The 23,892-nt window shown below is 38.7% G+C and overlaps 2 protein-coding genes across 7 annotated transcripts; one reads left to right on the forward strand and one right to left on the reverse strand.

The window, feature by feature from the left end:
• The first annotated feature begins 2,848 nt into the window (after positions 1-2,848).
• Positions 2,849-18,570, forward strand: SRSF10 (serine and arginine rich splicing factor 10). 6 transcript variants are annotated; one of them, XM_081307296.1, is made up of 7 exons: positions 2,860-3,115; positions 4,473-4,577; positions 8,397-8,500; positions 9,684-9,846; positions 10,165-10,218; positions 10,350-10,451; positions 13,931-18,570. In XM_081307296.1, exons 1-7 carry the CDS (start codon positions 3,051-3,053, stop codon positions 13,989-13,991), a joined length of 654 nt encoding a protein of 217 aa, XP_081163422.1. In that variant the 5' UTR covers positions 2,860-3,050; the 3' UTR covers positions 13,992-18,570. The 6 variants fall into 6 exon arrangements, with proteins under 6 accessions (XP_081163421.1, XP_081163425.1, XP_081163422.1 ...); XM_081307295.1 differs by lacking the exon at positions 13,931-18,570 and having other exon boundaries at positions 2,849-3,115; positions 10,168-10,218; positions 10,350-13,031; XM_081307299.1 differs by lacking the exon at positions 10,350-10,451 and having other exon boundaries at positions 2,851-3,115; positions 10,168-10,218.
• A 2-nt stretch (positions 18,571-18,572) lies between these two features.
• Positions 18,573-22,775, reverse strand: PNRC2 (proline rich nuclear receptor coactivator 2). Its single transcript, XM_081307301.1, has 3 exons — positions 21,094-22,775; positions 20,065-20,270; positions 18,573-19,712 (listed from the first exon to the last, which is right to left on the reverse strand). The coding sequence occupies exon 3, from the start codon at positions 19,692-19,694 to the stop codon at positions 19,275-19,277; it is 420 nt and encodes a 139-aa protein (XP_081163427.1). The 5' UTR covers positions 19,695-19,712; positions 20,065-20,270; positions 21,094-22,775; the 3' UTR covers positions 18,573-19,274.
• Positions 22,776-23,892: the final 1,117 nt, after the last annotated feature.

A 23,892-nucleotide genomic window follows, 5' to 3' on the forward strand; every position in this document is an offset into this window, starting at 1 on the left:
GATCCTCAGCAGCACATAAAATAAAGATGTTGTATCCACCAAAAGTTGAAAAATAAATTAAAAAAAATAGAATTCTGTTGTTTAGAGAAAAGTAATAGGTGAATGATTAGCGATAATTAATAACAGCAATAAAACTGATAACCATAGTCATATTAATAATTAATGATTATTTAATCAATGAACATTATATCATTAATATTAGTGATGATTAATTATATAATAAGCTGCAGGCTATAATTTCAAATGCATTTTAATTTACCTGTATCAATGTCATTGAAATATTCATAGAATTTAAAACTTGGGACTTAGGGGCTAAAAATTATATTTATTAAACTATTTAATGGCCAGGGAAGATATTTTTCTTTTCATCTTTTTATTGAAAAATATGGGACACTTCTAGAATTTGCCATCAACCTTGGGTAGGAGCTATGCTAATCTTCTCTGTATAGTTCCAACTTTAGTGTATGTACTGCTGAAATAAGCATGGGAAGACATTTTTTATAAATATGGTTGGGGAAAACGACAAAACTGTACATGTAGTATGATTTGAATTTTAACAATTATGTAAGTGTACAGAAATACATTAAAAACATAATAGTAATTAGCTCTGCGAATATGATCACAGGTGATTTTCTTTTTCTTTAAATTATTCATTCCTTCTGGGCACAGTGGCACACACCTGTAGTGCCAGAACTCAGGAGACTGAAGCAGGATTGCAAATTCGAAGCCAGCCTCAGCAACTTAGCATAGGCCCTCAGCAATTTAGCAAGATCCTGTCTCAAAAAAATTTTTTAAAGTAATAATAATATAAAGGGCTGGGGATGTAGCTCTGGGGTAAAGCACCCCTGGTTTAATTCCCAGTACCAGAGGAAAAAAATTGTTTTTAATTCCCCAAATCTTAACAATAACCATATAATACTTATACCTAGGAAAAATCTTATTTTGAGACTTAGGGCATCACTAAGTTGCTGAGGCTGGCTTTGAACTTGAGATCCTGCTGTCTCAGTCTCCAGAGCCACTGCCATTACAGGTATGCGCCACCACATCCAACTACAAGTCTGTTTCCTTGCCACTAAAAAACATGTAACAAAATACCAGAGAAGATTAGCTCAGCAAGCCCTTCCTGACAGCCCTCTGTTTTAGAAGTTAAAAACAAAACAAAGAAACCCATTACCATTTCCTTCATATTGCAATCTGCAACTACTTTAGTTGTTTACCTGCTTATTTTTGGTTATCTATCCCCTAGAAACATAAGTTGCATGCTTTTTATCACTGAATTTCTGGCGTCTAACATATGACAATTAAAAGGTAACAATAAATATTTTAATAAATTACGTGCCAAAGCTTCTGGGGAAACATCAATGTAGAAAGGATGGCTCTGCTACAGAGCTCCATACCACCTGTGTCAAGTCACTTAATTGCCTTGGATACTAATTGATGCGTTAGCGTTTTTTGATTTACTTTCTTCTGTCTTAAAAATGTAGGGGAGAAAAGCAATAATTCTTTTAGCATCTAGAAGAATCTCTCCTTTGTCATTTTCACAATGTTTAAAAGTTGTTTTTATTTGAGGCTTTGTTTCTGCCCCCCACTCACCTTATTATTATGGGCCTTTATCTAAAACAAAAGTTCATTTAGTTAAAACTTGAGTCCCTGTTATCTTCTTGGTCCTAGCATGCCAGGGATTTTCTAACAAGAGGCCCCTCCCTCGTGTCTGATAAGAGTAGGAATAATTCTCAGGAGTTCTCCAAAGTGAAAAGTAGACTAAATATTATTTGCATTTTTCATGCTCATATTCTCCACAAATGCAGAATGGAGTTTTTCAGAGGCTACATATGATGTTTGATGAAGGGTAGTGGAATGTGTGTTACCATGTCTTAACATATTCATTTTAAATTCAAATTCGGTAATTGTAGATACAACAAACCCTTAACATGGGGGTGTGTGTGTGTGCTGGGGTGTAGCTAAATAGTAGAACCCTTGTCTTGGGTTCAAGTCCCAGAACTACAACCAACCACCAGAAAACAAAAACAACAACAACAACAAAAAAAGAAACCTCTTTGGGGTCTTCTGGGTGTGAAGGAGCCCAACAAGTTTGAGAACCACTACAACACAGGAACTTTGCACACCCAGGAAGCCATTAGCAGCCAATACAGTCTACATGATAACAGAGATTAGAATGTAAGGACTGGTCGGCCTAACGTCAGGAGGAAACTGCGGGGATAGGTGGAGACGACCGAGAAAGGTGTGGGCTGCACGCAATCCAGCACCGCTGCGCGCGGGGAGTGTGCCCAAGACTGTTGACAACAGCATACACCTCCTAAGTTTGCACACTCAATACAAGCGATAAATTTCGTATCTTGGTGGTCAGGAACCCAATAAAAGCCTAGGCATAATAGGGCAATCTCTCTGAATTTTAAAGCTAAAACCTCTGTCCATTTAGTAATAACTGTAAAATTTGGCCTAGGGGCCAAGCCATTTGTTTCCTGCGGGAGGAGAAGGCGGTGCAATCCAGTAAAGGCGGGAAAAAGAATCACTAAATAAAGAAAGGGGCTGGGGATGTGGCTCAAGCGGTAGCGCGCTCGCCTGGCATGCGTGCGGCCCGGGTTCGATCCTCAGCACCACATACCAACAAAGATGTTGTGTCCGCCAAGAACTAAAAAATAAATATTAAAAATTCTCTCTCTCTCTCTCTCTTTAAAAAAAAAAAAAAAAGAAAGAAAGAAAGAAAGAGAGGGCTGGGAAGGGAGGGGAAGAGGCTGAGCTTAGAAGCCAATGAACGAGACCGAGGCTGCAGCTCGCGCTCCAGCCCTCCGCATGCGCAGGCGCACGCCTGGTAATCTCGCGGGAAAGAACCGTTGCCGGGCCGGCGTTGCGCCGTGGTGGAAAGAGGAGTGGAGGCGGGAGTGAAGTCTCGCGAGAAGAGGGTGGTTGCCGTAGCGGAGTCCTCTGGCTGTGTGTGTGTCTGTGTCTGTGTCTGAGGAGCCGCCGCCGGAGCCGCGGACAGTTTGCTGAGCCCGTTACTGCCTCTGGCCAAGACTCGCGCCGCCGTCATGTCCCGCTACCTGCGCCCCCCCAACACGTCTCTGTTCGTCAGGAACGTGGCCGACGACACCAGGTAGGTACAGGGCAGGTATTCCGGGCCTGCGCGAAGAGGCCGCGGGCGCACGCCGAGGACCGAGCGGCGGCGGGCCGGGGAAAGGGCGGGGTGAAGATGGCGGGTCCCGCGCCCGCTTTGGCGCCCGAACTAGGCCGCGCCGAGCGAGGCGGCGCCCTGGGCCGTCGGGCCCGGCCGGGCGGCCGCAGGGCGCGCGGGATGTGCGGGCCGCGTGGCGGCGCGGCCCCTCCCCCGCCGCGGTCGGCCTTCTGCCCGCGCCCTCCGCGCGGCCTGCCCGCCGCTCGCTGCCTAGGGAGCTCGGTTCCGCGGGGTGCACGCCCCCTCGCTCAGCAGCCGGGCGGGTTGGTTTATTTTAATTAAAAAAGAAAATTGCATTGAAATAACGGGATTGAGGGAGAGGAAAGCATTTGCTATCCTTTTTCCCCCGCCGCTGTTATACATGTATTTGTAGTGTTTAGAGACTGGGCTTAAATAGGCTTTGTTTTCAGCAGCCCCCTTAATTGCTTCGAATTGCCTAAAGAATTTTTTTGGAGAAGCTATTATTACATGAGGATGTTTAATATTTGATAAATAATCTGCAAACAGTGTTTTTCGGTTAGCGTTTTTTGATTTACTTTCTTCTGTCTTAAAAATGTAGGGGAGAAAAGCAATAATTCTTTTAGCATCTAGAAGAATCTCTCCTTTGTCATTTTCACAATGTTTAAAAGTTGTTTTTATTTGAGGCTTTGTTTCTGCCCCCCACTCACCTTATCTACCACTAATTAATTGACTCACTATAATTTGGGGGTAATTTTGTTCGGTATTTTCCAGAGTATTAGAGTTGATTTGATACCGTTTAAAAAAAAAGAAAAGAAAAACCAAAAACCCAGAGCCTTACCGCTCTACCTTTTGTGAAAAATGAAGGCTGTAGATTTAAGAATTCTGATTGTTTCCTTACATGTCTTTTCTGTTGTGATGTAAAATAATAAATGGACTCATAAGCTGCATTTATCTTTCAAATGCTTGGATCCTGGCTTTCCTTTATCAAAAAGATATTGCCATTACATTTTATGTATTACAGTTGGCTTTTTTTTCTTCTTTTGTGGTGCTGGGGATTGAACCCAGGCCCTTGTGCATGTTAGGCAGGCACTCTACCAACTGAGCTATGTCCCCAGGTCCTACAATTGGCTGTTGGACCAATTTAGAATGCTTGTCTGTTTCAGGTCAGTTAGGGCAGGGATACAACTGAGACCCAAAGGTCACACAGTGTTACTAATAACAGTTCCTTCTGTTAAGAATATTGGCAAATAATTACTACTTATAAAACTCGTTTAAGGGCATGAGCATAAAAATTTGAGTTATTTTCATGATGTTTTAGGTCTGAAGATTTACGGCGTGAATTTGGTCGCTATGGTCCTATAGTCGATGTGTATGTTCCACTTGATTTCTACACTCGACGTCCAAGAGGATTTGCTTATGTTCAATATCCTTTCTTCAGATGCTGATTAGTGAGGGGTGTTGAAGTTTGAAATTCAAGTTTATGTAAGTGGTAACATCTAAAAAGCAGTTTATTTTTGTGCTCTAATAAATGTCTTATGTCTTCAGATTTTTGAAAATTAATTCTGACTCACATTGCTCTTACTATTTTCTTATTAATCCAAAAATAGTTAAATATTTAAATTCCCATTCATGATGCTGAAACTCAAATCAGTGATTATAATGTGTGATTTAAATTTGAATACACTCTGGTTGCTACCACCTTTAATGTAAGTCAAATTAAAAGTTAATATGTTCTTGTGCTTAGCGATTAAAGTTTAGTATTCTTGTTTGTTAATTTGAATCACTTGATCAAAAACAAATTGTATAAAAATGAGGTAAACTTCTTTAATATTGTCCCCTAATTTGCTGTCCTCTGTTGTTACCTCAGAATGTAAAGCTGTACAGTTATGGCGACCCCAAAGAGAAAGCATGAAAGAACCTTTAGAGTAGAATTCAACACTTAAGGCAAGTAGACAAGCCAAAGACCTCTTAAGGATCAGGCTTGAAGAGAAGGGAGAGTTTGGGAAAAGAAAAAATACAGAAAAGCTGGAAGAAGGACAAGCCTAATGGGAGACAAAGCCTCGCTTTATCTACAAAGGGGGAAAAGGTTGTTTTTCAAAGTTAAAGATAAAGCCATCTGTCATATTTGGCCAAGCATCTCATGACAAGTCCTTCTGACAAGCACTTAAAGAGTTAAAGGTCAAGATGAAGTTGAATGATGGCCAAGATTAAAGGAGTCATACCTGATGTATCCTACAGAATAACTTTTCCTTTTTCTTTTCTTTTTCTTTCTTTTTTTTTTAAAATGGTTTATAAGCAGTTAATTTTCAAAAGTTATTTTGGTTTGGTCTAGTGACAAAACCTGTAACTTGATTTGTGTGGGCCTTTGATGTTGTGATTGTGGTCTTGTATAAATGCACTCTCTCTTAGCTTATCAAGTTAAAGTGTAACCGGATGTAACATTGTTAAGCTTAAATTCGGCATATTTTGGTTTTGGACCAGGTGGTCAGAGGCTCTTTGAAGTAGCATGAATTTCTGGGCTCAAGCCACAGAGCCCTGCTTAAAAGGGAGACAAGTGCATGCATTGGGGACTACCTAGAAACAGCTCTGGTGGTCACATACTGTCAGATCCACTAGAAACACCTTATAGATTTTTAAATGGCTTCCGGGAACATAAAAAATTCCTAACTTCTGGAGCTTAACTCTGAAGCTTGCAGGCCCTGCACTGCTTTAGCACATATGATCAGTTAGCCTTGAATGGGTTGCAGAAGGCCTTCTCCCTAGTATGGATACCTAACCGGGATGTATGGGAAATCTATCCTTGACCCAGAGTTTCAGGTGACTTTGCTTCTTCCCTTCAGTGAAATCATCTCCCTGCAAAAACAAAGGTTTGGGCTGTGGACTTGAGGTCAGGAAGAATTCTTACTACTAAAATATTCAGTAAGTCCCTTAGAATTTTCTAGTTAGAGTCCTAGTAAGTATTAACAGGGAAAAGCCAAAGCTACTCCTGCAGGGCTAGCAAGTGTGGAACTTAGTTGCAAAACTGTTATAGAGAAGATATATCTATATATGGATGGCTTGGTAAATAAAGGTAGTGATGCATTCTGACTTATAATTTTGATCTGATTTTACGTGGCTTGGGATGGTGTGAAAACCAAGAACAGCAGTACTTTTGACTCAAGTGGTGATATTTGAGCCTTTAGAAAAGTGTGGTTATACAAAGGAATTGAAAAGAATGATAATTTTTTAAATACATGTTCAGTAAGTCTTGACTATGGTCTTAAAATAGTTAAAAAAGAAATACATCTCAGGCTTATCAGTTTCATGTTTGGAAAGACCCTGAAGTACAAATTTCTTAGTAACTGGCATCAGAGTGATACTTGGCTGCCCCTCCTGCTATGCTCTCTCCTATCTGACTCTTCCCAATTGGCCTTCTCTTCCTATCCGTGGCTTAACAGGAGCAGTGTAGAACCTTGCCATCCAGCCTATAATTTTTTATAGCCCTTTTTAAGTTGTTAAGTATTCTCTCTTGGGGTGGCAAAGTAGAAGTAGAATACCCCTTAGCGAGCTTATTCCTTTTGATTAGTTTGGATCCCAACTGCATTAACCTTGAGGAATGTTCATTTATAGGTCCTGAGTCTCTTCATCAGCCTTTTCATTTTGAAATGCCAGGTTATTTAAAAATTGAGCAAACCTCCTTCCATTTAACTTACACACAATGGCCCCAGGAAGAGAGATCTGGGGACCCACTACAGTCCTTAATTCCTTTCAGAACACAGAGAAGTCTAGTAAGGCTGAGGCAGACCATTTCATCTGAAATTAAAGTACACTCATTATCAGTCTTGAATATGTCACTTCAGGAATGTTTTAATTCTAAATAAGCTCTCCAAATCTTGTGTGCTGATGTTTTCAAATCTAAGAAATAGAAATGGACATATTTAAGGACATTTATTTATTTATTTACTTACTTAATTACTTATTGATGGGGTAGAATGATAATCCGAATCAAAACTTGGCTCCCTTTCCAAACCTTTTATATCAAACACTGCCTTGAATGTGTATTTGACTTCTGTTAGAATAATGATTTTAGAAAAGGAGGTACATTTGAACAGAATAACTAGCCCTCCGAGTTCTGCTGACATGAGTGGGAAAGACATAGCAACTTAGCTTCTCAGATCAAAAATGAATACCAGCAGATCCTATTTGACACTGGTAAATGTTATCTTGAAATTATCAAGTTGGAAACAAAACTACTTTGCAGGAAGCTGTATATTTAGTATCATGGCTGGGGCTTTCCAGTTTAGGAATCCTTATCATGTTCTGTTTTTTCTTGATAGCATGCTTTTACCATCTGCATGGATGTAATATGCATTTGGTATAGTGATTGTTTTTTTTTTTTTTAAAGAGAGTGAGAGAGGAGAGAGAGAGAGAATTTTTAATATTTATTTTTTAGTTCTTGGCAGACACAACATCTTTTTTTTTTTTTTAAGAGAGAGTGATAGAGGGAGAGAGAGAGACAGAATTTTTTTTTTAATATTTATTTTTTGGTTCTCGGCGGACACAACATCTTTGTTGGTATGTGGTGCTGAGGATCGAACCCGGGCCACACGCATGCCAGGCGAGCGCGCTACCGCTTGAGCCACATCCCCAGCCCGTATAGTGATTGTTTTGACTGTCTTGATACCCACAAGTGGTTAGCAGCCTGTCTTCCTAGTGCAGCTCAAGGAAGACAACTATGTGAAATAATAATATTAGATATAACTGGGGAAAACATAGCAATATACATTTGAAATTATGCTTTCATCTTTTCTAAGATAAGGCATATATTGCTTGCTTACACAAGAACTATTGGCCTTTTCCTTTTTTTTTTCTTTAAAACAAATATGTGAAAGCTATTTTGGTTTCAAGAAATTTTTGGCACCCAGGATAGAATCCACTGGCTTGTTTTTCTTACTCTTTCTTGTTTTATAAAGTTAAGTCTTAAAACTCTGGGAATTTTTTAATAGGATAACTTGGTGATTTAGCTCTAACAGATCTGATAACATGTATTCATGTGTTTTTTCTAAAAGATTAGCTTTAGAAAATCACAAGTACTTTTATGTTGTGAAGCATATTAATGGCTGAATCAGCCTAAGTAACAAGTAAGATTTGGTTGATTTTTTTTAGAATATTAGGACATTATGAATTGTTCCAGACCTACCAACTGAACTTTGATTCATTATCAAAGTTTGCAAAATTTCCCAAGCCCCTTAACATTTAGCACATTTGAGGATGTTCGTGATGCTGAAGATGCTTTACATAATTTGGACAGAAAATGGATTTGTGGACGTCAAATCGAAATACAGTTTGCCCAGGGAGATCGAAAGAGTAAGTACCATGATGCCTAACATAAGTTTAAATCATTTCTAGAAAACCATTGTTGCAATTAATATATTCTGTTCCAACCCCAAAAGATCAAAAGTTGATCAATACTACTATCAACTGTGACATACTGGGAGTGAAATTGAGAAGGATAAAAATTTATAACATTTTGGATCTCTTGAGCCATTTTCTTCATTGTAGAGATCTTCAAAGGGGGCTGAGGTTGTAGCTTAGTGGTAGAGTGCTTGCCTAGCACATGCAAGGCACTGGGTTTGATTCTCCGTACCAAAGGTATTTTGAAAAATGAAGCTTTAAAAAAAAAAGATCTTCAAAGTATAATTGTTATGTGAGTGCATGGCTATGGAAGTGAACTGATAGACTGGGAGGGGCTATCCAGATTAAACCTAGAATAGATCTTATTTTAGTATTCTGTTTTTATTATTATGGAAGGCATATACCAGGTTTTAGCTGAATTTCAATGAGGTAGGAGTATAGACTGGGGTGAAGTAGATTTCCTTGTGGCTGAACCATTATTTGATCCTGGAGAAGATACTAGAGGATACAGATTAAGGTAGCTGCTAAAGGCCTGGGGTTGTGGCTCAGTGGTAGAGTGCTAGCCTAGCATGCATGAAGCTCTGGGTTTGATCCTCAACACCACATAAAAATAAAAAATAAAGATATTGTGTCTACCTAAAACTGGAAGGAAAAAAAAGCACTTAGGTAGTCATAAGTTGTTAATTCTCTTGTTCTGGAATGGGGTGATAGGTTCCTAGACAGTCCCTGTTTTTTATATATACATATACAATCATACATAAAGTTTCTATGTAGAATTGAGTGAGATAAGAGTTGAGGGCCAAAGGTATAGGTATAAATAAGGCATAAGCCAAGGAAATTATGGTGTCATTTTTACATAAAGTAGTCTTGTGATACACATCTTTGAAAATAAATACCCAAGATTAATATTTATAACCTTGACCAAACCCAAGAAAGAAAAGAAGGCTCAATCAGTCATCTTTCAGATCTGCATCTTACCAAAACTAAAGGGATCTCTAAGATTGCAAAACACATGATTCCTTTTTTTGGTATTAGAGAAGGGAATGTGGGCTTGTTTTTTTCCCCCCTACAATTTAAGGATGTAAATAATAAATTTCATATGTTTCTGAATATTTGTGTTCTGTGTATTTCCTAGCACCAAATCAAATGAAAGCCAAGGAAGGGAGGAATGTGTACAGTTCTTCGCGCTATGATGATTATGACAGATACAGACGTTCTAGAAGCCGAAGTTATGAAAGGAGGAGGTCAAGAAGTCGGTCTTTTGATTACAACTATAGAAGATCTTATAGTCCTAGAAAGTAAGTTTGTACAGTGATCTGTTTTTAATAAAAAGATGTGTTCGTGGTCAGGAATGGGGGCATGGACCTATAGTCCCACCTACTGGGGAGGCTGAGGCAGTTGGATTGCTTGAATACTCTAGAAGTTCAAGGCCATCCTGGGCAATATAATGAGATCCTGTCTCAAAAACAAAGAGGGTGTGTTCGTTAGCATTTTTATCTTTTTGTATGCTTTGTGTTGAGTACTTTGTTAAGACTAAAATAGTGTTTTGATTGAAAAGTTTTAAGACCCATAAGTAGACATTTGTCACTGTTTGCTTTTTCTGATATGCTTTTTAGCAGTAGACCGACTGGAAGACCACGGCGTAGCAGAAGCCATTCCGACAATGATAGGTAAATAACTTTGCTTTGAAAAAAGACTCATGTTTTTCAATTCAGAGTGAACTTTTGCTCTAAAAATAACAAATTTGATTAATATAGAATCTAATTTTTACTCTAATTGTATCTCTCCTCTGTTTTGAAAGATTCAAACACCGAAATCGATCTTTTTCAAGATCTAAATCCAATTCAAGATCACGGTCCAAGTCCCAGCCCAAGAAAGAAATGAAGGCTAAATCACGTTCTAGGTCTGCATCTCACACCAAAACTAGAGGCACTTCTAAAACAGATTCCAAAACACATTATAAGTCTGGCTCAAGATATGAAAAGGAATCAAGGAAAAAAGAACCACCTAGATCCAAATCTCAGTCAAGATCACAATCTAGGTCTAGGTCAAAATCTAGATCAAGGTCTTGGACTAGTCCTAAGTCCAGTGGCCACTGATAGTATAAACCATGATAATTTTTAGGCATGTATCATTCATTTACTCATAGTTTGGTATACTTAAATTATCAGGAATACAATGTTGCAATGATGCGTAAAAAAACACTTGTTAGTTTTCCCTGTACCAGGCAATGGTTATAATTAAAATGATATGCTGTTGAGAAGCCACTCTTAAGAGTCCAGTTTGTTTAATGTTATGGGCAGCTACCAATTTGTGGTGTCTCTGTATATTTTTGTAAAGATTCTCATTTTTTTATGCTTGAAGTATTTGGTGGAAAGATGTTGGTTGACCATAATTTGCAACATTGTCTTATTAAAAATAAACTTTCATATCCATATTTGGTAGAACTGTTAACCTAGAAATGTAGCTTGCTAATAAGATGGAATGATACAAAAGTGAAGTTGTAGCCACAGTACAACACTGACTGCTCAGACACATTTAGGTTCAGGGTGGACCTTTATGTCTTGTCAAGATGTCTAGGCCCGTGATAATAGTTTATTTATGATACAGTGTGGAATAGTTCTTTTGTTAACCCCACTGTCTTGGGGAATGATGCCAACTTGGTTAAGTAACATTTTCAGGGAGATTAAGTTTTTGACTGAAACATGGAGCCTTCACTGCTTTTTTTTTTTTTTTTTTTTTTTTTTTTCCTTTCTGGTTTCTATGAAGGTTTGGAACATGAAAACATCAGAAAAGCTCCCCTTAAAATTTGAGCAGGTCAATGATGACAAATAATTTTTAAGGGGAAAAGAATGTTCTTAATATAGTTACTCTAAAATTTAAGAGGCATTGTTGCTTAGTTTTCTTACTGCTGTTAGGTACAAGTAAACTGTTTCAAAGTAGGGGTGTGTGGGTGTGTGTGTGTATGTACACGTGCGTGTGTATAGCGTAAAAGAATTAATTTTGATGCTTAGAGCCCTCGTCTTGTGCATTTGTATCAGAATTAGCTTACCTCTTTATGAGGGAGGCTTGCTCTTCACACCTGGATTTGTTTAATGTGAGGCAAATTGAAAGAGAACACTCCCATTCTAGGCAGATGATTCTGTGGTGCCATGAAATTTAAAATAATTTTGGAAAAAGGGTTAGTTTTAAGCAAGAGCCACCTCTTTGAGTTTTTGATTATCAATGTCATACGTGACTAAAAATGGAGAAGTAATATCATTAACTATTTATAATTTCTAGTATTTCTCTGAATGATCATTTGGAGGCAATTAAAAGTGACTTGAAATGTCCAGTCTCATTTCAGAGTAAAAAGCCAGCATCTTTTAAAATCTCAGATTGCTTGCTTGCTTGCAGAAGTAAGAAGTATTGTGGGGAAACAATTCCTTTAGAGGATTATTTTCTTCAACTTTGGTTTTAGAAATCTAGGCCTAGCCTGTAAAGAACAAAAGAGATGGTTTTTAAATACTGTTTGTGGAATGTGTTTAAAGGATTGATTCTACAACCTTTGTATATTTGATAGTATTTCTAACTTTCATTTCTTTACTGTTTGCAGTTAATGTTCATGTTCTGCTATGCAATCATTTATATGCACGTTTCTTTAATTTTTTTAGATTTTCCTGGATGTATAGTTTAAACAACAAAAAGTCTATTTAAAACTGTAGCAGTAGTTTGCAGTTCTAGCAAAGAGGAAAGTTGTGGGGTTAAACTTTGTATTTTCTTTCTTATAGAAGCTTCTAAAAAGGTATTTTTATATGTTCTTTTTAACAAATATTGTGTACAACCTTTAAAAACATCAATGTTTGGATCAAAACAAGACCCAGCTTATTTTCTGCTTGCTGTAAATTAAGCAAACATGCTATAATAAAAACAAAATGAAGGAAATAATGATTAACTGGAATTATTATAGTATTGGATATGATTCTAAAATAATGAAAACAGTCCTTTTAGATTTAGGAATATTTTTATTCAGTGTTGCACTAGGCATAACTTACTTTGGAAATGATAGGACTTATCAGAAGTCTACATCTTTTACATAGTATTTAAGGCCTCCTTGTGTATGTCATTCATGATTGCTCATTAAGCCTCTTAACCTAAGAGGTGTTTTCATAATGTTAAGATACATATTAAAATTAAATTTGGGCCTGCTAGTTTTAAATTTATACTTTCATTGATGGCTGGATCAATAATTCTCTCCCCCCCTTTCCTAAACAAGATACATTGGGCCTTATGTTTATGACATGATTTTAAATTCTTTTTCATTGAATGTTGGTGAGCATTTATTAAGTGATAACCACTGTGGGGGAGTAGTACAGGTGTTACATGGGTTGAATTCTGGCTACTTTTACATTGATAGCAGGTAATTTATTTTATTAAGTATTTACCACGTGCCAGACACTGTTCAAGGGGCTGTGTGTTGATTCATTCACTCTCCACAAAACCCTATGAGAAGAAAAATGCTCTTATTTTCTCTATGTCACAGATAAGGAAACTAAGGCACAAAGAAAAGGCAGTAAAGGACTAGTCAGGATTAGATTTAAACAGACTATAATTTGAGAGAAGTTGGTTAGAGCCTATGAAATTTTTCAGTCTGTTTAGAATTAGAGGGCCTAATGTTTTAATTTCCTTTGTTTTCTTTCTTTTTTTTTTTTTTTTTTTAAGAGAGGAGAGAGAGAGAGAATTTTTTATATATTTTTTTAGTTCTCGGCAGACACAACATCTTAGTTTGTATGTGGTGCTGAGGATCGAACCCGGGCCACACGCATGCTAGGCGAGCGCGCTACCGCTTGAGCCACATCCCCAGCCCCTGTTTTAATTTCCTTTGTTAATTTATTTTTAGACTCAACACCAATTTCTTGAGAAGCTTTTATATTATTTATTAAATAGCTTACCTAATAACAGCTTCACAAGGATTATACTGCATTTGAACTTACGATAGTTAGGATCTTACTTATATGTAGTGAGGATCTTTTTGTACCAGTGAGCTAATTTTGGGTCACTCATTGATGGGTTTCACAGTTATTGAGAATCTTCTGTGTCTGGCACTGGGCTTAATATTGAATAGTCGTATCAACACACAAGTGAGGGCTAACATTTCACCTCTTTTTACCTGAGACCCCTCTGCATTTTTTAAAGCAAAGTAAGCAAGAAGAAAAGAGATAGTGCTACATAGAATATGAGCTCTTAAGTTACAACCTAGGGGAGAGACCTGGGAACTACTGTACTATTCTCTTGAAAATTTGACCCAGTAAGCTGCTACATCCAGTTCAACTAACAAAATCCTGTATACCACAGAGAAGAATAAAGAAAACCAAACTGACAAACATCCTTCTTTTATTTAAGACCAAACTGCAGCTGGAATACCCAGTACAGTTCTGCTTACTACACTTCAAGAAAGATCTGAAAGCGGAAAAAGAACCAAAGAAGGGCAGTTCAAGCGACCAAAGGGTGGGTGGAAGGTGCTGCAGTATGAATACTGTACGAATATTTTGACTCTGGTCTGAAAAGATAAAAGAATTATCGAAAACTACATGGAATAATTGAAGTCCCTTCGAGTTTGAAAGTAAGCATTTTAGGACAAATAAAAGGAAATTCAACTTTGTACTTGTGGAAACTAATCCCTAAATATGAACAGGTTTATATTGATTCATGGGTAACAGGTCCATAATAAATTATTGGAAACTAGGATGTCTGAATATCAAGGAAGACAGCCATAGTCTCTTACAGTGCCTCTATTGGTCTGTCTCAAACTGAATTGGGTGGGAAAAGGTATGGTCCAATATAAACTTTTTCTTGGTTATCTCTTAAAAGTCAGTTCCATTTATGCCATTATTGGCACGTCTTGCCTTTGTTTATTCTGGTGCCAGTGTTTTCTGCTTGTTTGGTTTGTTGCCATCTGAGCTTATTTACTTGTACCACATGCAGTTTACATCTTCTTTAACCACTCTTTCTCCCAGGTAAATTCCAATTATACTTGACATCCAACTGAGAGGGCCCATCTCTTCTCACCTCTTTCATAGTCAGTATGTTCAGCAAATATTTATTGAGCCCTTATCATGGGCAAAGCATTGTACTGGATAATTGGGGAAAGAATGGATAATAATTCCTTTATTCAATAAATGTCTACTGAGCACAATCTAGTGAATTGTTATAATATGGCCTTGTTGTTTTGAGGTGTATTATAACAATATTTTACACCATTCATATCATAATATAATTATAAAGCCCAGTATACTATCAAAGATAAGTAATTTTATGGTTTTCAGCCTTTTACAAGTACCTATTTGTTTGCATCCCATTAATACAAATAATGAAAAATGTTTTAATTTGTAATAAACTGATTTATTGTGTAGTGACTGTTAATATACTAGTTACTAAATTGTTAACTCTGCCTCAATCACACACATAAGGAAGTAATCCCAAAAATAAATATTTAATTTTGCATTAGCTATAAAGGAGATCCTGGGTGCTATAATTAGATTATTTGGAGGCAGACAGCTGTTACCCCAGCTGATTTAGTATGTTCTGTAATTGAAAAAAATGTTCACCAAATTATACTTCTTAGTCATTTACGTGTACATCTTACAGGGGACATGTTCTGTGTATAGTGAATAAATACCTTTTATAGTGTCACAAAATGTTTTGGATTCCTTAGTTCCTTATTAGGATATAAAGTTTGTCATTGATTCCCTCACATTTAATTTTCATCTTGAAATCTGGAAATGGAATTTAAGCCTTTAAATTTAGAAGAATTTTGAAAATATGGTAGACTATACAAGCCTGAAAGGAGGTCTAAAATTGAGGTATTTTTATCCCTATAAATAATTTTTTTTTAACTTGCCCAGGAACTTAAATTTCAGGTTAGAGTCCATAAATTCTGACTTGTTTTTTGTTGGAAAATGTTCTTAAAGCAGCTTTATTTTCAAGGAGATAAAAAGTGATAATGGAATGTAGAGTTTGTTTCAAGTAGATTACAGATTTGAGTTCTTATACCCTTACATAATTTTATCATTAGTGTTGAACATTGAATTGGTAATTCTTAAGGGTAGAGGTCCTGTGTGATCTTTCAAAACAGTATCTGTGTAGTTCCTGCGTTTTTTGTCCTCTACCTCCCTCTCCATTTCCTTTTGAATTGATGGGTTCCAGGGAGTAGAATTAAGTTGCATATTTGGTTGAGATTTTCCCTTTATTAAAAAAAAAAAAAATTAGTGGCCACATAACCTCTCTTATTTTACTAGTCTTTGGTTTTGTTTTGTTTATAAGTAATAACAGTACTCAATAGCATTTTAAATGTGGTAAAACAAAAAAGTCCATGTGGTTTGGGCACCTGTTGAATTACAGTGCATTGTTATGTGATTGTTCCCATATAATATTTAAAACATCAATATCATCAAGCACCTAATTTGCCAAACCATATGCTTTTCATATACTGCTGCTTAATCCCAAAAACATACCTGGAAAATGAATACTATTCCCATTTTGCAGGTGTGAAAAAGTTGTCAATATACAGAATACCTTCCATGTGATATAATTTTGCATACCCTGCTTCATTTCTCAATTTTGTAATCTAATGGTAAATTTTATAAATTAGATTGCTATATCTGACAGGCTCTGTGGGTCAAACTCATCATAGCCTGACTTTCCAAGTTCCAGTCTCAAAAGAGATTTTTCATTGTATTTTATTTTTCCATGTTATTGTTTACGAAGTCCCAGGATTATATTTTGAAATGGGAACGCTGTGACTTGAGCAATAGTTTGGAATAAATTAATGACATCCTACTAAGAGGACCTTCGGGGCTTTTAGGAACCCCAGGTGTGAACAATACTCATTTTTTAAATAGTGATGACTAATAGGTGAAGTAAGCAACCTGTTTATCTTTGGCTGTTGACATCTGTAAGACATTCTGCTAGTCCTGGAAAAGGTGCCTTCTGGGGTCTTTTCCTCTACCCGTTCTTCCAACAGTGTTGGTTATCTTTATGATGTTCTGTGTATTTGTAAAGCAGTTTCACCCTTGTGTTAAAAGATGGAGTTTTTTTTTTCTTTTGGAATAAAAAGTAAGGCATGTAAATTCATTTCATTGATAACAGTAGTTTGTAAAGAAGTAAAAGGCCTTTGTATCTAGTTTTTGCAGATCACATTTCTTTGAATGCTGGAGAGTGAAATAATAAACTGGTCTAGGAGCCAACAAATCTTGTTTTTTTTAGATTTTGCTCTGCCTTATAGATACAACTACCATGGTAGACATTCCCCTCATTTGTTTTAAGAAGTTTTGGAGATATATTCTCTTGGGTGTCAAGAAATTGCCTATGAGAATTCAAATAAAACACACTGGGGGAAACTTGCCTAAAACCCTTTATCACCCTACTGCCACTTTCTGCTTCTTTGGGGGAAGAAACTACTTGGAATTTAAAGGTAGGTTATGGGCCTGAATTCCATTGAAACTTAATGTACATGCCCACTATCAAAACAGGACAAACTGGAATTAGATTATTAAAAGGCCCACTGGAAGTATAACTGAATCTGTAAACTGTTTTTTGGTTTTCACATGAGCTTTGATAGGTCATCCACAATTAGTATTTTCTAACTAGCTCTAATAATATGAAGTGTTCATATTATTATTGACTTTTTATTCAGGTTCCCGCACATTATTGAGCCTAACCCTATTTGCAGTGCTGCATCAGAGAACTTGGCAGTTCTTGGCACTATTTTTCATAGAAATTATGCACAAACAAAGAAAATGAATACCTTACTCACAAATTTGTTTACAGCTGTGCCTTTACTGGGATTATTCAACTAGTTTAAGGCACCCTATATAGGTTGGGAGCCTGTCCATTAGAAAGCCAATTCAAAGGGTTCCTTCACATACTTAAAAACATGGGTTCCTGCCAATTTGAGCTTTTTTGTCCTATTTTACTCTGGAAACTGAAAACATCTTAGAATATAGAAAGATCTATTTTACTGGGCTTTCAAAACTTTTGGATAGTTTCTGCAAGTACTGTTTTGGGGGCTTGAGTCCAACTAGCAAAAATTGCATAGCTGTCAAACCAACTATTAAACAGTATATTAGTCTCTTCAAGTCAACATTCCTATCACATTTCAGTTATGTACATTCTAAGATTCAGCAGTCATAACAGTTTTCAAGATAATAACGAGCCACTGGGGAGAAAAATTTTATTTTTAATTTCATGTTTCAAATTCGCGTCATATACAATAAGTACTGCATAAATTTTGCCTTTAGTATATTCAATATTTGACTTGGGCAATAGTTCATCTAAATTCATTTAGTGAAATATAACATCAAAGATGTGAAATTAGAAAGTAGGGCATTATCAGGACTTTTTAATTGACCCATGTACTTTTCTAACTTGCTATTAGGCTGTCATACTTAGCATTTTCCCCTTAAGATTGGTGAAAACATGCCTAAAGGGGTGTTATGCAAGAGATTACATCTTTTGCATTAAGTGGTTCCCTGGGTTGTACTTACTATGACCAAAAAAAAAAAAAAAAAAAAAATTAAACTGGCACCAAATACAATTTAGATTTGTATCACTGGTTACAAGAACTGGTGAGAGCCAAAATGAATCTTTGGGTTTATAGACTGGAGGGTAGAGGAATCCTGTACTGCATTTTACATCTCCTAAAAGTAGGAAATCTAGCAGCTTAGACTTTTTTAGTTATAATACAAAACAATCACATTAGGATTTACTTTGTAATGTAGTTTACAACCAAATCAATTATGACACATACACTGGCACTTTAGCATGAGGGCAAACTTTAAAAACAATTCTGGACCTTTAAAATTAGGCCATAGTATAAAAAAACAGTCCATGGTCTTACATTCAGCAAATTCATACTAAAATATCCTATTTTTGTAGGCCAAGAAGACTTTACATATATGCTACAAGTTTATTACATGTATTTACATGGCTCTTCTCCCCTAGGTACTTTGAACTTTCACATTATACAACTCCCACTTTAAGCTTTGCAGTTCTGTAATACAAAAAAAAAAAAAAAAAGTATTTTTTGAAAGCTATCAAGTGCTCAATACTTTTTCTATAAAAAATGGTTTGGATGCATCTATTGGCAGACACCTATCCATTGCGATTTAAGAAACAGGACACCTTATACTGTATACTGTGCCTCATTCTAATAAACCCCAAGTGCCCTTTACACATTCATCACTGTGCAATTTAGTAAAATACAACTATTAAAAATTCACATTCTCTCGGCAGTGCATTATGATGTTGGCGTGTTACTAGTTTGGCTTTCTGGGACATTAAACTTTCAAATGTCCACCTAGTTTTCAATCCTTGTCTCAGCTAGATGCTTAATCTGATTCACTACAAGTAAATCTTCTTATCCATGAATCTTTTACCATATTGCCCCAATAAAAATATAAAAAGTTGATTCCTTTACCATTCCCAATATAAACTTGGTTTTCACTTAAAAGTTATTCAATTGAGAACACTTATCAAGTTCAATTATTTTAAGTTGCACTGATAACCACCATTATATTACAGTGCACACAATATGTAAAACAAATGAGATGAAATTTGACTAATATTCATACATTAATAAGCAGTTTTACACAAATTGGTTAATTCCCTAGTGAATCTGTAATTTGTTTCAGACCAACTGACAACTTTTTATAAACTAAATTTAAACATTAGTACTTTATATCTTATTTTATACTTGGACTTTAAGTAAGGTTTTAAGTTGAAATGTCATTATTTCCTTGTCTGAAGGATTAAAGTTCACAGGAACCCAGTGGCTTGGTGGTTTAGGAAGAACACTTGGTGATGGTGGCTCACTAAATTTGGCTCCAGCATAGTTCTGATTAACTTGAGACTTAAAAAGTAGGGTGGGACTTGATAAGCTAGCATTCCAATTTTGATTACTTGGAAAATTTTTGTTCTTCCCCCCATTTTGCATGGCCTGCCATGCAGCTGCTGATGAGTTATAACCATGTCCTCTTTCTTTTTTCTTATGAACAATTTTCATCTGGGAATTCTGATCCTTGGTCTTCTGTCTATTAAGCTGCTGTTGGTTCTTACTACCATTTCTAGACTGAGGGGTTGGAATGTTATACCTCTCTCCACCACCCATCTTCAGCTTCTTTGTCACCTGTAAGTAGAAACAAATACTGAGTCAAAGTTCAGTAAGAAAAGTTCAAACACTAAGAAGTATCTTCAAGCTCTTTTAACTCCAGAAATCTTGGGAAGGATTGAAAATGGGTAAAACATGCTTAAGGGGATGTTACAAAAGAGATTACACCTTTTGCATTAATTGGTCCTCTGGGTTGTACTTCCAATGTTTTTAACTCAAAAATTAAAGCAAACAATCCCACGTTATTATATGCACATCCTTTCCTAAGAAGGATGAGCTTACCCACAAATCAGTATGAAAACCTGTTCAAAAAGTATGGTTTAGGATGGGTTCATCATAAAATGTTTGCTCCATTACGTGAGCTTTATACCTTTCAGTCTGCTTTTCCGATTGCAGGATTTCCACTACCTGTCCTCTTCCTTGCTGCCAAGCCCAAGATAATAGGTGTTGTTTTCTGACGGATCCTTTCCTTTGTCTCAATACAGAAGTTTTCATGGGCCAATCTGCTGAGTTCAGCCTAGGAGCTGAGGCCAACATCTGAGTCTCCTCAGCACACAAGTTTGAGAGAAGTCCTAGCTAGAAAAGTAAAGATTACTTGATTACTTCAATTCAAAAAAACAAGAGAAAGTGATCATTTAAGTTCACTAAACAAATTGTTTAAAAGAATGCTACTAAGTTAACAAAAAGTTTTCAAGAAAATAATCTGTCTCTGAAAATGGTTTTCTTCATTTTAAGAACTCAGAAATTTCATAAGTGTTGGTGCAAGTTCACGACCTTTTGTTTTTATCTTCTTCCCAGAGAAGATTCACTCACGTATTTGTGACCAAAATGTTAGAGTGGCGTTGGCCACACCAGGACATGCTTACGGGTGATTTTCTCAAGACCATGCTTCTGAAGTTCCCTGGGGCTGGCCTGGCGCTGCGAGGCCCGGGCTCCCTTCCCGCACCGCAGGAAATAACGAGTTCCAGTCCCAGTCTCTGACACCACCCAGCCGCCCCTCCGTCACCGTCCGCACCATGCAAACAAGGTGCTTCCTTTGGCCATCACTCCCATAACTAGTTTTCCAAGCCACAACGTACGTTCACACACGTACACACGCGAGTCCACCAACAGCTGACCCGGGCTTCACTTCCGTGTGACGGTCCGGGAACCAAGTTACCAAAGCGCCCCTTCGTTCCACCAGGGTGAAAGGGCCTTCAGTTCTAATGACCTACATAAACTACAGTCCGGACAGGGTCACTCCCGGCTGCGGCCCGCTCGGCCGGGGGGTGGGGGGGGCTGCCCCCGAGCCCGCGGGTCCCCTCCGAGTCCGCGCCGCCCGGCTCGCGGCTAGCTCCCCGTCTCGGTCCCCAACAATGGGGTGCCCGGCGGCCAACATGGCCGCGCCGCCGCCACTCACCGACTTCAAGCTCGGACTGCGGCGGCTCCCTCTCGACGTCGAGGCCTCCCTCCCTTTCCAGGGAGAGATGAGGCAAGGATCGAACAAAGCCCACGAGAGCCGACGAGCTGGCTGCTGACCACCCTACGTCTGAGAGCCGACCTCCTTCTGCCTCTACCAACAAAATGGAGGTGGCGGCGAGCGCAGGAGCGGGGCCGGAGCTCCGCGGCCAATTGGCGCGCGGCGGCGCGGGGCCCGGCCAATGAGGAGCGGGCCGCCGCCTGTTGCTGGGGCAGGCCGGGGGCGAGGGCGGGGAGGCTGTTGTGAGGGTTTGAAATCCTCCGGGAGGAGCATGTCGGGAGTAACTGCCCGGCCGCGGCGGCCTCCGCGCGTGGGACCCGGGCCGCTGGCTTCCCCGGGCGCAGCCGCCGCCTGCGCAGCCTCCCGGAGGGCCGCGGGAGGGGATCTGGCTCCGGAGCCGAGTCCCCGCATAGCGGAGGGACTAACATAGGCGGGAGACATTCAGAAAGCCGGTCCCTGCGGCCGGCGCCCACCGCTTTTCCTGTCCCGCGGTTCCTGCGGGTCCCGAAGCCCGCGGCGCCGGGCCGTGCGGAGGCGTCGGCAACGCTCAATTGCGCCCTTCACTTCCTCCCGCGGGTCCCGGGGATCCCGCGGGTCCGGCCCGATCAGAGCCCTCGTCTCATTGCCCTGCGAGGCCCGCGGCTGCCCCGCCGCACTCATCCGGGGCGAACCCGGGGGCCGTTCTGAGCTCCGCGCCTCGAACTGCGCTCAGAAAACCGCCGAGGCCAAGTTACTGAGTGTGCCACCAGCTGTGGGAGGGTGACGGCTGCGCCCTCGTGACCTACGCTGCCTCATTTTTTTTAGTGAAAAAGAGGGAGAAAGAAAATATTGCGTTGATATGCCAGCAAGGTGCCGGGAAGGGCAGAGGGCCACTTGTTTGTGATGAACTTATAAGTAACCCAGAGTGAACGTTGTAAAAGTGAACTCTTAATCTCTACGAATATGAACAGTTTTGGGGTGAATGGTCCAAAATTAACCTCACCACTTTATAATTCGTTTGTGAGGGGATGTGAGAACACGCGTATCTAGATAGAACTACAGTTTTGTTTTTGTTTTGTTTTTTAACAGAATTTATTGGTACTGACTTATAAATCCCACACCACCTCGCAATCTAACCCAGACCCCTGTATTCTAGCCATGGCGTTTAAGAAAAGTTACTGCATCTCTAATGATGAAATTCGTTAATGTAATTTGGTAAGACAAGATATTTTTGAGATATTTTAAGGGAATTTCTGGTGTTAATCATATTCAAATAAGATATAAACCGCAAAGCAACTACTATTTTAGTGAAAGTGTAATCTGTTTCCCCCCAATTCAAGAAGCTTGCTTAGACATCCGGCCAGATAACCAGCTTATATTTAAATAGTTTCAAGACTAACATTGGCCAGCTGTGAAGGCGCACACCTGTAATCCCAGTGACTCCGGAGGCTGAGGCAGCAGGATCGCAAATTCAAAGCCAGCCTCAGCAGTTTAGCAAGACCCTGTCTCAAAATTGGGGGGAAAAATCATAAAAAGCCCTTACAACATTTTTAGTATAATAATTTTTATAAAGTGGTCAGTCTGGTTTCAGTGTGAGTACTTTATTTTCTAAGTCTTTTTTACTCAAGTATCTCTCAGATGTATCCCCATATACACAATCCTGCCCTTTCTACAATCCATTGATCTGATTGTGATCTATTGATCTATTCTTTTTAAAAACACTGAGTGACTCCAAATTGTAATACAGAATAAAACCTAAACATTTAGAAAATTATTCAGGTCTGTTGCCATCCAGAATAAGTCTATCACCTCTTCAATCACCTCTGAATATTACATGCATGAACACAAGTGTAACACATTGGCATCTTATAAACACCTATCAGACTTACTCTGCTTCCTGCCCTTGGCCAGATTTTTTTTGTTTACGCCATTTCTTTTACTTCTCACTTTTAGGTATGTGCTGTTTTGATCACTATAACATAAGAAGAAACTGGGGCTCAGACACTTTAAAACTGAAAGCCACACACTAAGACTCCAGAGCCCAGGTTCCATATTCCCCGTAGAATCTGTCTTCCCAGCACCTAAAAGGTGCTTTGTGGCCAGCCCAGAAGAACTGACAGTTGCCTGGCTGCCAAAGTCAACTGGGTAGAATGAAGTCTCCATCCTGCCATCTGGCTGAACCAGGTGCTCTGCTACAAGGTCAAAGTCAGATGGCCCTCAGGAGGTCATTGTTAAGGATTTTAACATGTCCCACTTTCCTAGCACCTTCTCAATTAGCTCCAGCTCATTCTTTAATATTTATCAGGTACCCACAATAGCTCAGAGCTGAAGAGATGGCAGAAAAATAATACCCTCTTCAGGACATCCAATATAGCCTCTGCCTGTCCCCTGCTGCTCTCTAAAATCAGTTCCACCAACACAATCCAATTAGTGGTTCTCAGTTCAAATAGGAAAACATACAGCCTCGGGGTGTAGATCATCAATACTGAGAGCTAAATGCAGAATAAATATGCATGTTTAAAACAAAACATTTATTTAGCAAAGATTTATCTCAAGCCTCCTTTGTGCCAGGCCCTCTGCCAAGCCCTGGGGACACAACAGTGAATGCGGCTCCACTGGGTCCTAAAGGGGATCAAAAGCTGCTCCCTTAACTCTTATTTACCAGAGAGGGAAGCTGGTGCCTGGGGATTGATTTCCTCCATTCTTCCCTGAGAATCAAGCACAGGCAATTCGAACAGTAAACACACAAATCAACCTGCT

This window comes from Spermophilus citellus (genome assembly GCF_964194105.1).
Source record: "Spermophilus citellus genome assembly, chromosome: 9".
Taxonomy (NCBI): Eukaryota; Metazoa; Chordata; class Mammalia; order Rodentia; family Sciuridae; genus Spermophilus; species Spermophilus citellus.